Source organism: Coenobita brevimanus, chromosome 55 (genome assembly GCF_032717465.1).
Source record: "Coenobita brevimanus isolate Jiangsu-jjx chromosome 55, ASM3271746v2, whole genome shotgun sequence".
NCBI lineage: Eukaryota > Metazoa > Arthropoda > Malacostraca > Decapoda > Coenobitidae > Coenobita > Coenobita brevimanus.
Genome location: NC_137008.1, coordinates 54,382,623 through 54,398,237, shown reverse-complemented (window position 1 = coordinate 54,398,237; position 15,615 = coordinate 54,382,623). Strand labels below are relative to the sequence as shown.

Below are 15,615 nucleotides of genomic sequence, written 5' to 3'. Positions count from 1 at the left end.
CATGATAGTGTGGTGTTGGAGCTCAAACAGTAAGTGAAGTGCAGCGAAATAAATTATCTGCCAGTTTATGTGAACTGGAAGCTTACTTTGAGACTGTTGGGTGGATGATCCTTGGCCAAAAATATATCCCCACTGAACCTATATTGTACAGTGAGACTTTGCTTTAACAGACCCATTTATGCTGGACTTTAGATATAACAGGCCCTTTGACCCTAGTGAACAACTTTTCTTACATACCAAACCAGGGGATGATATAGGGAGTGCATCCGGTGGCCAACCGGACAGCCACATGTGAGTTGGTGGACATTGGAGATGCCTGATGCACCATGCAGGCCATGAGGCATGCAGGAGGAATCACATGATCAGTGCATGGGTGGCAGGGCACATCCTAGGACAAGCACTTAATTTGTCCTTATAGTCACACTTTGATCTTCTGTATTCAAGGAGCACAGGACAAACACATACAATGCTTATTTATTGTATTAATATCTTTATAAACTATCCTACTTGAATACCGGTACCTACTGGGCCATTTCTCATATATAGTGACCCTAGGTCTGGTACAGCAGGCCCCTATCAAACATATTATATAGTGAACTATTGAATATTCCATCCACCCATCCATCATCCAATCCTGTGTTGCCCCATGAGGAGTGTAGGAACCCAGGGCTAGGTAAGTTGGTCCTGACATTTAAGATGAGAGTGACTGGCCTCACTCATCCCTGAGTGGCATTATGTGAGCAATAAACCCCAGCCACCCCTTGGATATAAACCTGTACAGGCTCAGTCTGATTGGAGCGCCATAATTACTCACTAAACCACCAGGTGCCATAATTACTCACTAAACCACCAGGCACCATAATTTGGTTATATGGTTACCACCCTGCATTGTAAAAGGTTTCCTGGTGTACAGGAAACCATTTGGCTTGTCATTCAAAGTAGAGTCACCCATAGGCAGAAGGAAGAGGAAAGAATTAAGGAAAGAAAGACAGAAGAGGAAGGAAGGACAAAAGGAAAGGGCAAACATCCAAAGCAGCACTACATCGAGTGAGTGGATGGTGAGCGTCCCCACCTACCACAAATTCCATCTGCTTTTTCCTTCAGTTCATCATGTTATAATGAGGTCTCAGTGTAATTGACTCAGTATGTGATAAATTGTTATGCAATGGATTTTATTCAAATGCATCCTCATCATAAAACAAGGGTGTACGGTATTCATATTTGAGTTTAGTCCATGTTGTCAGGTTTACCTCATTGTGAACTGATTAGATTTATTTGAATCCTCCAAGTCATAAATTTCTAAAGTGTGTAGAGTATGCACATAGAATTGATCAGTGAATTTACTATTATGTAACTAGGGTTATAAATCCTGTACAGGCACCCCATTTATCTTGATAATTGACAAACTGATACTACCTGGCTAGTGTATTTGAAGTCCATACATATAGAAAAATAATGATGATGATGATATAACTTTCATGTATGATGGTTGTATCATAAAAGTTTCCTTAGTACCATTAAATATGATTTTACAGTTTCAGTTACTTCGCAGTGCCCCAGTAGTTCCCTATGCAGTACTGTAGTCTTGATTTATCTAGTTCATTAAGCTTAAAAATGCTTGTCATAATTAAAGCTCACTTTGAAAAGATGTAAGGAGGCCCCAGATTTTTCATCATTTATGAAACATCTGTATTTGTTAGATGTCATTAGCCAGTATCCCATATTGAGTGTAGTCAACAGTGATAACAGAAATGTCAGGTACATATTGTCCTCACATGCTTCAGAAATTATTGTCATTTTCCACATCTTTGCACTGTGTTTTAATGGTACAGCCCTTAACCCATAACCAAATTGTCAGTTGACTTAACTGTATAGACTGCTTCAGGTTGGAGAGATCCTGGCATATTAAGTCTTACTTGCTGCATATGTAATAGTATATAGTTTCTGAACTGCATATAGCCATATAGTAATATTGCTTTTGAGTTATGATAAAGAAATACCAGTATGTTAAAATGTTTTAATTTCATATTTCAGAAGCATATTTTCGCTTATTCAAAAAGAGAAACAACAAGAAAACTTAGTGGAGAAGTTATGCCACAGATTCCAAGCAACTCTAAATGTTCGTCAGTGGAGAGACATTGCTTACTGCCTTTCTCTTCTGCACTTCAAGTAAGTTTAACAGGATTCATCCTTTTATGTCAAACAGTTGCTGAATGTACATTTTTTTCGTTTTCATTTTTGAAGGCTTCAACATGCTTGCATGCGTCGGCCTTGGTCACCTAATGGCGGCTCTCCATGCTGCACGAGCTATTGCAGCCTCCCTGTTCAGTCCCTTAACCCTGAGGTCATACTTAATGACCTCGTCCCACGTCATTCTCAGTCTACCCCTCACAACCGCACCCCCAGTATTAACACTTCTCACCTTCTGTAGCCAGTTATCATCCCCCATCCTTTCCACGTGCCCAGAACATCTCAATCTACCTCTCCTCATCAGAACACCTATACACTCCAGTCCCTTCCTACCCCTCAACTCTTCCATCATAAACCCAACCCCCCCCCAGGCCTTGCACGCAGGGACGCACTGCACATCCACCTAATCATTGTCATTTCTGTACATCTGAGCCTGCGACACTCCTAACACATGTTGCATACAAAGACCCCTTAGCATGTAGGGAGAGTCCTCTCAGTGTCAGGAGAGGCAACAGCTCCCTGAACTTCTTCCAACCACTTCTCACCCTAGCCCCACCTTCAGTGCACAAACTGTCTCCCAAAATAACAAAACTCTTCCACACACTCAAGAGACTCACCAGCAAGTTCAATCCATTCATGCCTGACAGTCTCCATTTGCTCTCCCCGAAACGCCTCACACATAAAATCAGCATTATCTTGCAGTCTACCTCTAATACCAATAAACAGCATAAACATTGAGGCCATTGTAAATTTATCGTACTTAATCATACAGTTTCCCATCATAAATGTCGGGGACACAGAGCACGACATACCTACCCCAGAATTTACTGTTTGGTCCCATCGTCATCTCTAATATCATAAAGTGCTATAGGGCACAATAACAATTTGGGTACCATATCCAAATGCCAGTTTTTTTCTAAATCTGTTGCATCTGATGTAATAACTCTAAAGACAATATATCATTTTCATATTACAGTGAGAGGAGCATCAGAAAACTTGGTGAAAACTTCACCTGTTTTGCTGACAAACTGTATGAGCCAGAAGTATATGAATTCTTCTTGGGCGTCATGGCAAATGCTCAGAAGACAGTGAAGCCTGAAGCAAAAGCCATGGTGGAGGAGCTGGAAGAGAAGCTAGAGCAATGTCACCAGAAGGGTGTGGAGGATGAAAATTTAGTAAATAAAGTAGCCACTGCTAAGTCCCGGGCCAAAAAAACAGTTCCCTCTAGCACAGGTAAGGTCATCTCATTCATTCATTGCCAGACACCATGTATCCCAGACGGGGTGGCCAAGGGCTTAGAGTTACTTGTTTTACAGGGAGGGGCACTAATCCTCCACCAACCCCACTTGACACATGGGGATGCCAACAGCATCTGGTGTTCCCAGGCGGTCACCCATCCAAGTACTAACCAGACCCAGCGTTGCTTAAGGTCATCTCCTTAACCCTTTAACCGCGGGTATTGTTTTGGTCTGACTGTCCTCTCCCGCGGGGGTTTCAGCCAAATGTAAACAAACCTTTAAACCTTAATAACTCTGCACAGAATAAAGCTAGAGAAAAAAATAAGGTACGATTAGAAAGTACTAACCTTCAGCTTTCCATTGATGTAGGTTTCATGATTTTGTTGACTTTCACAGGACGGGCAGTGCCATTAGAAGTGAGGGGTGTAAAACCACTATTTTTCGCTCATACACCATTACCAAATGCCAACCTCATTCTGATAATAATACTATAAACATATATGAACACTGCACATACGATAAACACCCACTCTGTGTTCACTGAGGCAGGTAAAAGGCACTGTAATTACCTGCACTTCACTGCCACATCAGCGATGTTGTAATCACTATTTTTCGCTCACACACCATTACCAAATGCCAACCTCATTCTGATAATAATACTATAAACATATATGAACACTGCACATACGATAAACACCCACTCTGTGTTCACTGAGGCAGGTAAAAGGCACTGTAATTGCCTGCACTTCACTGCCACATCAGCGGTGTTGTAATCACTATTTTTCGCTCACACACCATTACCAAATGCCAATCACATTCTGATAATAATACTATAAACATATATGAACACTGCACATACGATAAATACCCACTCTGTGTTCACTGAGACAGGTAAAAGGCACTGTAATTGCCTGCACTTCACTGCCACATCAACATGTGTTGTCACTCACACAGCTGGACAGATACTGATGCGCGCTTGGTCAGGGGTGGGGTGGGGGGCCCAGGGGGTGGGAGGTGGGGCCCCAGGGGGGGGAAGAGGGAGGTGGGGGTCGGCTGGAGTGAAAGAACTTAATAGCTACTCTCCCTTGAAACAATTGGCGCACGGAAAAAACGCGGGGTATTCAAAATATTCACAAACATTCGAGAATGACACCCGCGGTTTGGTCCAGTTTTTGCAACGTCATTCTGGAATGACACCCGCGGTTAAAGGGTTAAACATATTAATCCAGTGATGTATAGTGGAATCTTGTAAATCACAGTCTTATGAGACTCAGCACACATCGCACTTTGAGAATTTCAAGATTTAGAAATACAGCAACTTATCATACGGGGAAAATTACTTTTGAGTGTGTCATCTGGGAAAAGTTACCCCCCATATCCCCAAACCTATATCAAACTGGTCACCATAGAACACTAACAGCCTTCATGCTTGGTGTGGGAAGGAAGCTCATTGATTGGCTTATAGTAAGTGCTATGGTAGAATATGATAGGTTTAGTAATTGCAATGCTTGACTAAGATTGGTTTACATCCAGCTAGGTGCGCAGACTTGAGGTAATGGGTGGCACGTATTACACAAGGCCTCAGAAAAGCATCATTTTTTATGTCTGCATCTGCAGATTTTGTGTAATTTCTGTGATTTACTGATGTTGCAAACTTGCATCCGATTGACACTATTGAATACGTTTATGTGAGGCTACAGAATGTGGTGAATGTTTATGATGTATCAGGTGGAGCCAGGATTCTGGGGGCTTGAATGATGAGTGAATGGAAGCATGGCCCATTGGATTAGGCAAACCTAGGCTGTCTGGATGTGCTGCTCCTCGTCCTGCCCTAGCGTGGGAAAGGAGGTCCGGATGATGATGATGATGATGATGCGAACTTGCATGATGTCGCAATGTATTAAGAATCCACTATTTGGAATCACGCGATTTAGGAGATTCCACCGTATATTCGTTTTACAATTACTCACCAGGTGATTATATTCAACTTAGGAAGGTTTTCTAATGGAGAAGGGGTATGTGAAGTCTGTATCCAACCCTCTAGTTTGAACAGTCAGTCCATAAATGAATATAATAATCTGTAGATGGTAAAAATAGAATAGGATATACGTCTTAAGATTGAAGGGGTTTAAACATTGCATTTCTTTTGCTATGGTTTAGCTGTTTGGAGCAGTATCTGTATATAAAACCTAGAGTTGCCTGCCATGTTACATATCTGAAAACTGGCAGATGGTATACATGCATCCTGTCTGCCATCATTGTTCATGAGGGAGAGGAATGTCCTCTCATGATGGTATTGATATAACCTGACAGCTGTGTTGATGAGTTATACAAATGTCTGTGGATTCACTTCTTATTCCTTGCAAGGAGGATAATGGACTGCAAGAAAAGGGTAACTTAGCCTGCAGTTCATATTCATACAAGCTTAGGACCAAGGGCCACAAAAACAACAGGCCTCAGCAAGGTTTGGTAAAGTATCTCCTAAAGCTTATTGAATCTCTTCACTTAAGTGGTGTACTTTTTTGTCCATGCAACTACCATTTAATTTTATCCATCTTTCAAGAGGCTTACAAACTGGAAAGGTGAGATATAGCATTCACTAAACCCTTCACTGCAAGAGGTCTCCCGCAACTTTAAGGGAATTGTCCAGAAGTTGAAAGTGGAATAAAAAAATAAAATAAAAAATCCGAAAACATGTAACCTGGATTTAAGGGGCTTCTTAGATTTGTATTGCAGCTGATATTCAACATATATTTCAAGAAAAGAAATATGTTAATATTGGCCTGCAAATAAAACCTTTCATTGCGTAAATGACAGTTTTAAGCCAGTTTTTGTTTACACCACGCTATTATTTGTAATATTTTTCATGAAGAAAAAAATTGTTTGGTTGAAATTTTTAGTTTTCAGATTGTCTTTAAAAAGAAAGTGAATAATAATAATTTTTTTCCAGTTAAGAAAAGAAGAGGTGGAAGGCAACAGTTGTACAGTGAAAGTGAGGAGAGTGACGAAGGAGAGGAGGACTTTCGTGAATCGCTTCATCCCGCTCATAGAAACAACACCGGTTAGTTAATTGTATCACCTTCAGAACACCCTTGTCGAATCTGTAGAACATGTCTTCACAGCACTGTACAGTAAACTTCCACAGATATGCCTAACCCTACAGCCTGGGGATGTTTGACTAAAGTTGAATATGATTATCCAGCAATAACCAGGCCCAGGAAGTTAATCCTGAAACTCTCTCTCTCTCTCTCTCTGTCTACAGCTGGTTTTCACATTTAGTTTAGCTTCCTGTCGATAGTACGGTAGTTGTTGTTTTTGTTGTGAATAATAACCCCCTTCCCTCCCCCCACTTTTTTTTTTTTTTTTTTTTTTCCCCCCCCCCAACCACTGGCAAGCAACTGCCTCAGCAGGGTCATCCTATGAGGTGAAACAATGTTCCCTTGTGGTTGACAGCGCCTCACCACAACGAGGCACAAGGAAAAAGTTGGAGTTTTGGTTCCTGGTTGGATGCCGCATTTCCTTCCACCCAGTTAACAGGAGCACTTTAGCAGGATTCACTTCACTCTGCTTTTTGGTTATATGGTTTCCGCCTACTGTTGTTAATGGTTTTCTGAGTTAAGGAAACCAACTTGTCACCTGAAGTGAAAAGAAGGTTAATAAAAAGTGACAGAAAGAAAAGGGAGAAATAGGAGCGGACGGCACACACAGAAATAGGATGATAAAAGTGAAGGAAGTAGGCAAAACTACATCAAGTGAGTGGATGATGATTGCCACCACCTACCACTTGTGGGAGTAGTAAATCTAGTATTACGGTATAATATATGATGTTACTAAGCCAAGGCACAGTGATGAAAGTAGCCAAGTTCGTTTCGTTTCGTTTCGTTTTTAAAGGCTCCAACATGCTTGCATGCGTCGGCCTTGGTCACCTAATGGCGGCTTTCCACGCTGCACAATCCATTGCAGCCTCCCTCTTCAGTCCCTTAACCCTAAGGTCACACTTAATGACCTCGTCCCATGTCTTTCTCGGTCTGCCCCTCATAACCCCACCCCCGATATTAACACTTCTTACCTTCCTCACCCAATTATCATCCCCCATCCTCTCCACATGTCCATACCACCTCAATCTACCTCTCCTCATCACAACACCAATACACTCCAGTCCCATCCTACCTCTCAACTCTTCCATTGTAAACCCAGCCCCTCCAGGCCTTGGACGCAGGGACGCACTGCACATCCACCTAATCATTGTCATTTCTGTACGTCTGAGCCGGCGAATGTCTTCCTCCTTCACTGCCCAGGTCTCACTGCCATACAGCATTACACTCCTAATACATGCTGCATACAAAGACCCCTTAGCACGTAGGGAGAGCCCTCTCAATGTCAGGAGAGGCAAGAGCTCCCCGAACTTCTTCCAACCACTTCTCACCCTAGCCACAGAGCTAGCTCCAGCCCCACCTCCAGCACACAACATGTCTCCCAAATAACAAAACTCTTCCACACACTCAAGAGATTCACCAGCAAGTTCAATCCTTTCACGTCTGACGATCTCCACCTGCTCACCCCGGCATGCCATACACATAAAATCAGCATTATCTCGCAGTCTACCTCTGATACCACTACATCTCTTATGCACCCATTTATCACGCACACCGCACAAGATGGAATTACGAGTACTTCCCACGCCCTTGTGGCAAACTGCACATGGCCACTCTCCCTCGTCTTTGACAGTACCGCCACCAACCCTAGATATCATCACTTTTGTTTTATCTGCATTTACCCTTAAACCCTTTTGCCCCATACCATCTCTCCACTTCCTAAACCTTTCCTCCGCCTCCCTTTCATTCTCTGCAATCAACACCAAATCATCAGCATACAACAACTCCCACGGGAGTCCGTTTCTAAAGTCACGTGAAAGGGCTTCAAGTACCATGATAAACAACATGGGACTCAAGACTGACCCCTGATGCACACCAACATTCACGGAAAACTCATCACTCAAATCTCCATTCACTCTCACCTGGGTGTGAGCACCCACATACATGGCCATAACCACCCTAACCAGCCACTCCTCCAAGCCAAGCTTTCTCATTGCCCACTTCACCACCTCTCTAGGGACTCTGTCAAAGGCCTTTTCCAAATCAACAAAACAAAATAAAGATCCCTTCTCCTACCAATATATTTTTCCTGAAGCTGTCGAACAATGAATATGGCATCAGTGGTCCCCCTACCTGGCATAAACCCAAACTGCATCTCATCAGTATTCATTCTTTCTCTAATCATACCTTCTAAAACTCTCTCCATTACCTTCATTATCTGATCTAAAAGCTTTATACCTCTATAACTTCCTCTTTCCAGGGCATAACCCTTTCCTTTATACACATTTACAATTACACTCTTCAGCCAATCATCTGGGACAATACACTCATAAATAATCCTATTTATCAGGTCAGTGACTAAACTCACCCCTATATCGCCTGAGGCCTTCAACATTTCGGCAGTCAACCCAGACACACCTGCTGCCTTCCCCACCCTCATCCTGCCTATTGCCTCACTCACAGTAGCAGTATCAATCAAAGGCCAAGGGCCAGACACTGGATCTGCTGGCTCCAAACCTTCCCTGTCCCAGTCAAACTCCTCATTCAACAACTGGTTATAATGCTCTCTCCATGCATCTTTAATATCCTCACTGTTCACCACTACCCTTCCTTCATCATTCTTCACACACTGCTCACCTATGATATCCCGATTATCCCTCTTCACCTGACCTGCCACCCTAAATATATTTTTCCTTTCCCCATGATTTAGGTTATCAAGTAATTGTCTCTGTGACTCAGACTTTGCCCTGTATACCTCTCTCCTAGCCCTACGCTTGGCAGCCAAATATTCCTCTTTGCTACCACCCTTCTTCCATTCCCGGAAAAGCCTTCTTTTCTCCTTAATTGCAGCTTCTACACCCTCATCCCACCACTAAGTTACTTTATGTCTTGGTGGTCCTCTTGTCCAGCTGCATGTTCCATCAGTAACTCTCAAGAAATTGTTCTTGAGGGCTCTGTACTGTTCATTAACGCCTCTGTCTACAGCTCCCTGTTCAGCCACCACTCTTCTCAACTTGCTATAGAAGGCATCCCTTACTACTTGGTTTTTCAGCTTCCGTATTTTCCTCCAAGGTACATAAGTCCTCTTTTTCATCACTTGTTCTTTAAGCACCATATCACAAATCAATAGTTTGTGCTGCTGCACACACTCCTCACTTCCTATAACTTTAACATCCCTCACTAACCTCCTATCGGCCCTCCTAACCAGAAAATAATCTATCTGACTGCTATTTCCCCCAGACTCATACGTAATTAACCTACTGTCTCTTTTCCTAAAATATGTGTTGCACACAATCATGTCCGTTGCCTCCCCAAACTCGAGTATCCTTTCCCCTTCTGCATTCCTTAGACCATATGCACATCCCCCATGCACTCCTTCATAACCTTGTGCTGCTTCACCTACATGACCATTTAAGTCCCCTCCCAAAATCACTATCTCATCATCCCGCATGCCACCCACTACACGTATTAAATCATCCCAAAATCTATCTTTCTCTGATTCATCCAATTCCGCCTGTGGAGCATATGCCGATATAATCACAGCTATCTTTCTTCCCAACAGAATTTTCACTACCAATATCCTATCGCTTACTCTCGAAACATTCATAACATATTCCACCCATTTCTCCGCAACCATCACACCAACACCTCCATATCCGTCTGTCCCCCCCTGCCAAAACAACTTATAGCAACAGTCCTTCCCAACAATCTTTCTGGCTGATCCACCCCTGTACCGGACTTCCTGCAAACACGCCACATCCACCCACCTCCTACTGAATGCCTCAACGACTTCCCCTGCTCTTCCCCTCAAACTTCCCACATTCCATGAACCCACCCTCATCCCCATGGGTGATTTACTGTCCTCAGGCTTGCTTTGAAACGTTTTTTGTTTTGTCATCTTCAGTATTAATAAATGGGGACAGACACAGCACAGGTCCCACTCGCTGCACAATCCCAGGTCCAGGCAATGGATCTGGGACTCCTAGCCCATCAGCTTACCAGTGGCTGTGGTAGTGGCCTCGGGGCACCCTGCCAGGACAGCTGCTGAGACACCCTCCAAGCGCGTCTTGGCACTGCAACTATCCCGCCATTATACACCCACTGATAGGGCAGCCTCCTGGGGCGCTACTCCCAGGTTCAGGCCCCTCTCTATTGGGCGGAAGCGGCAGCCTGGGAACCGCAATGCCCTGTACCCTCTAGCACAGGCCCAAGCCCCATCTCGCCCTGACCCATGATCTATGCCGGCGGAACCCCCGCCACGCCTCCCCCTAGAAGTCTGCCACTAGGTAGCGGGGGCAAAGTTTTCTGGCCGCATGCCCTTGCTGGCGCCAACCCCTGTAACGTAGTGGGATACGTTGTGTGAAATGTAAAGTGCATGTGGTGTAGTGCATAGATAGTTAGAGGAAATGTTTGAGAGAGTATGCTGGTCTACTCTCCATGTTACTCTCACACTGAAAAGGTCAGCAAAGGGGGATGGTTAGATAGCTAGTGAAACAGGAGCTCCAGCTCTCCCTATCACCAGCATTCCCATTCCCCTCGGGAGTACTACCCTGTTCGGCCCGTGCTACGGCCAGGATTCCAGGGGCTTGAATGGTGAGTAAATGGGTGTGTGGCCCATTCACTTTGGCAAACTTTGGTTAGTACAGTATCTCATTCTGTCAGGTTCTTTATGGTTCAGTGGACCCAGCCTCACCCCACCCTAGGGTGGGAAAAGATGTCTGGATTATGATGATGAGCTAGGTAAATTTGTCTATCAAAAGTGAACACCATATCATGGCATAGATTTTCATTCCTTTGCAGCTTATTTCCTGTAATTTAGCGACAGTAGGACAACAGATGGCTCTTTGTCTCTGCCAAAACACTTTTTCATGACACAAAACATTTTAATGAGAATCTCTAGTTGCATCTCAGTATTCAGCCAAGTTAAAATGGACAGAGTCTAGTAGTATTCTACTGTCTTTATAACTCTTGACCCTTGTGGTTTTGACAGGTCTGTTGTGGAGATCTACCATAAAATCAGCAGGTTCATCTGGCAAGGCACTCAGGTTCAAAGATGCTGATGATGGGAGTGACAGCAGCTGAAATTTATAGTGCTATATGGGTAACACCCAGGGGTTAATGCATGTCCTTACTTCCTGCAGTGACTAAGTCTTGCCCTTGTAGTATGTCTGTGCAGTAGATTATTCATGTACAGTTGTGGACATAACATGTTGAAACATTCAATTAAATAACAGGACAGTCAACGATTACTTTTAAAACCTGGTACTGTAATGCAGAACCCAACAAACTTTTGATAATCTTGTGTTAGAATAGGATTAGAATGTGGAGAGATATTCTTGTCTGCAGCTGTACTGTACTTTAGTATGGAAGTTGTGTACTTCTCCATGGATCAAGGTAGTAAACACTGATCATTTTTGTTCAACCCTTGGTATTTTATTTTTCCCAGAATTTTACGGACTACTACTTTCAGTATAGGTAAGGTATATTTCATTAGAAATTGTTCTTTTATTAATAAATGGTATTTCTTCAGATGCTTTCACAAATAAATCGTATCTGTTGTTATATCTTAGTCAGCAGTCCCAAAATTATTTGACAGTTGTTAATTTTGAAATAATGTTAAGTCTCTGCCATAGCACTTTTTATAATATACTAGATTTATCACTCAAGTTGTATTTATTATAAGAACAATAGATTGCTGTCTTATATTAAGACAGCTTTTTCTTTTTCTTTTTTTTCCCAGAACCCTGATGATTTTAGATGGTTTATGAATTTTTTTAGTGTGGCTACTGAAGCTATTTTCTTCTTATTTCTCAAGTAACCTTGTTTCAGTTGAAAAATCCTACTGGTAATAGGTAACCCTCTTCAATATTTTTACTTTGTTTCCCTTATGGCAGGGAGCTTTATTCTCAGGAGAGCTCCCCCATGCTAAAGGGATTAGAAACAATCTCCAGTAAGTGATTTAATCCAGCAACATGTTTTATTTTATTCTGGCCAAAGCTCAGAGGAGACTTCTTAGTCAGAAAGTGACATCATCATCTTCATTATTCCAACCTAACAAATGGGATGATGTGGCATCTAGAAATAAAGAAAGAGATAGCACTAAGAAGAACTGTTAAACCATGTCCCATTTTAAATGTACCACACAATCATTTCACACAACATTCATGCCTCTGAAATCATGGCACCATCTTGGAAGCAGAAATATTTGACACCTATATTTGCACCTTTCTTTTTAGATTTGCTTTTCATACACGTATGTGATTGAGACATCACTGACTAATTAGTTAACATGTGATGCAACGACTGTTACATTTCGTTTAGTTTCATTTTTGAAGGCTCCAGCATGCATGGATGTGTCTGCCTTGGTCACCTAATCGCGGCTCTCCATGCTGCACGATCTCTGGCAGCCTCCCTGTTCAGTCCCTTAACCCTGAGGTCACACTAAATGACCTCCATCCATCCATCATCCAATCCTACTTTGCCCCATGAGGAGTGTAGGAGCCCGGGGCCAGGCAGCTGGTCCCAATATTTAAGATGAGAGTGACCAGCCTCACTCATCCCTGAGTGGCATTACATGAGCAATCAACCCCAACCACCCCTTGGATATAAACCTTCACCGGCTCAATCCGACTGAAGCACAATAATTACCCACTAAACCACCAGGCGCCAAAATTTGGTTCATCCCAGGTTATTTTTGGTGTGCCCCTCGCAACCTCACTCCTAATATTAATGGTTCTCACTTTCTGCACCCAATTATCATCCCCCATCCTCTCCACATGCCCAAACCACCTCTCTCTGCCTCTCCTTATCACAGCACCAATACACTCCAATCCCATCCTACCTCTCAACTCTTCCATCGTAAGCCTAGTCCTCCCAGGCCTTGCACTCAGGGACGCACTGCACATCCACCTAATCATTGTCATTTCTGTACGTCTGAGCATGCGAATATCCTCTTCCTTTACTGCCCAGGTCTCACTACCATACAGCATTACACACCTAACACATGCTGCATACAAAGATCCCTTAGCACATTGGGAGAGCCCTCTAAATGTCAAGAGAGGCAACAGCTCCCCGAACTTCTTCCAGTCACTCCCCACCCTAACCACAGAGCTAGCTCCAGCCCCACCAACAGCATATATCATGTCTCCCAGATAACAAAACTCTTCCACACACTCAAGAGACTCTCCAGCAAGTTCAATTGTTTCACACTTGACAATCTCCAACTGCTTTCCCTAACACGTCGCACACGTAAACTCATCATTATCTTGCTAATAAGTATGTGCGTTTCTTATTAATGTGCATCACCCATCCATTTTGCTCCCTTATCAATTTCTTATCTTCTTCAACTTCTGTACGGTGCCCTCGCACAGTGAACCTATTCACAGTAAACTATTCGCTTAGTGCACGAGCAGGGGGTAATCAGGTCCACAAGACCATAATGAATGAGTTGAACCCTGTGTGAACAAAATCGGGGAAAAGAGTAGGCCATAACCACCATCTCCCATATTGGACAACCCCCCACTCCCCCCAGTAGATGCTGCACAAGAGGCCATAATTGATTAATCTGTTGTACAGAATCCAATGGAGGACGAAGATTTGTCCGCGTCGAAGATCAGTAAAATTCTAGCGGCAGTGGATGTTCTGAGAGATAGGTCAAGGCAAATGAAACCAGCTACCTTAGGACACAGGAAGTACTCAGTGGAATAGAAACCACTTTTTGTTACTACATTGAAAGGCACAGTACAGAAGTCAACATAAGAAAACACTCATCACACGCTACTACCGAACTAAAGAACAACTGGAGCCAGAACATCATCTGCTACACTTCCTGGTGAAGACGATGATGATGTGATGTCAGTGGTGTCATCTGTGGACTTTGAAGGTTTTATGGGAGAGGTGAATGAGTAGAGGCATGTGGGGAAGTGTTTCAGTCAAGTGACGAGGGCGGGACTGGTGACGGGAACGAAGGAGTGAAAGGTGATGTGAAGGGGTCACCCTAAGTGTGTCTCCTTGCCTCAGAACCACCTGTATTCAAGCCAATCAGGACAGCCAGCTGATCCACTTAAGGGAAATAACCGTGTGTTTTATATTTTATATATCTGTACTGTGTGTGATTGAAATGTGCCCTTTAGTACATCTCTGTGGCTCAAAAAGTGGTCTTTGAGGAAGCGGTGCCACCCATATGCTATTTTTCCCATAAGATATGTTGTTCACAGTGAACAAGCTCGTTTGCTGCCCATAAACTCGTTCATTGTGCGAGGGCACTGTACAGTACTTCGTATTTCTCACACACGTACCATATCTGTTCATCTGGGCTTCCCACACCTCCTTCCACTTTAGCTGTCAGTGTTGTAAACCCCAGGCTCATCTGAATGTGAATCTAGTGAACTGCAGATTGAAGTTACACTTCTGCAGTCCACCATCTTCCTCTGGGGGGATAGGGAGGGAGCCAAGGGATGTTTGGCTAAATGGGCAGCAAAATTGTCACTTTTTCACTGGGCACCAAGCATTTTTCTCTATTCTCTTTACACAACCATACAGTAAACACCCAAAGTTGAGTTGTGAACTTAATTTGAGTGTTCTACTATGGCTCCAGGTGTCCCTTACCACCCTTAGCCAAGTCTAGTACTGCTGCTTAAGTTCTTAAAAGAGAAAAATGGGGTGACTAGTTGAAAAGGTTGCTTTAATATCATCATTTAATCATCTCTTCTTTGTAATCTCAGTCAGTTACCACCACCAAAATGACAGGGGAGTTGGAGATGAAGGAAGGAAATAAGGTAACAGCATTGGAATGGTGAGTACAGTCCCCCCCCCCCCCTCCTTACAATGCAGTATGCATTTATTCTTACCCGGTATTTGGAACGGTGAGTACTGTACAGTACAGTTACTCATTTTTATTTTACAGTTCATGTAGTTGTTATTTCAAGAGTAGTATAGGGTAGATTATAATCGGTGGCATAACCAGAGGGTTGGCTAGGGTGGCGATGGCCACCCCTGAAAAAACCGTGGCCATCCCAATGGCCACTCCAAATTTTCGGGGTAATACTTCTAGGTCTCCATTTAATAGTTTTCCATGGTTCCCCTCACAGGTG

The 15,615-nt window shown here is 43.3% G+C and overlaps 1 protein-coding gene across 1 annotated transcript in view; it reads left to right on the top strand.

The window, feature by feature from the left end:
* The window catches only part of Cap-D2 (CAP-D2 condensin subunit), a 181,169-nt gene extending 169,308 nt beyond the window's left edge, over positions 1-11,861 (top strand). Inside the window, exons 27-30 of the mRNA XM_080273545.1 lie at positions 2,035-2,169; positions 3,167-3,423; positions 6,379-6,489; positions 11,514-11,861. Of these exons, the coding sequence (XP_080129671.1) occupies positions 2,035-2,169; positions 3,167-3,423; positions 6,379-6,489; positions 11,514-11,605 (595 nt within the window). The 3' untranslated portion in view covers positions 11,606-11,861. The remainder of the gene's footprint in view (positions 1-2,034; positions 2,170-3,166; positions 3,424-6,378; positions 6,490-11,513) is intronic.
* The last annotated feature ends 3,754 nt before the right edge of the window (positions 11,862-15,615 follow it).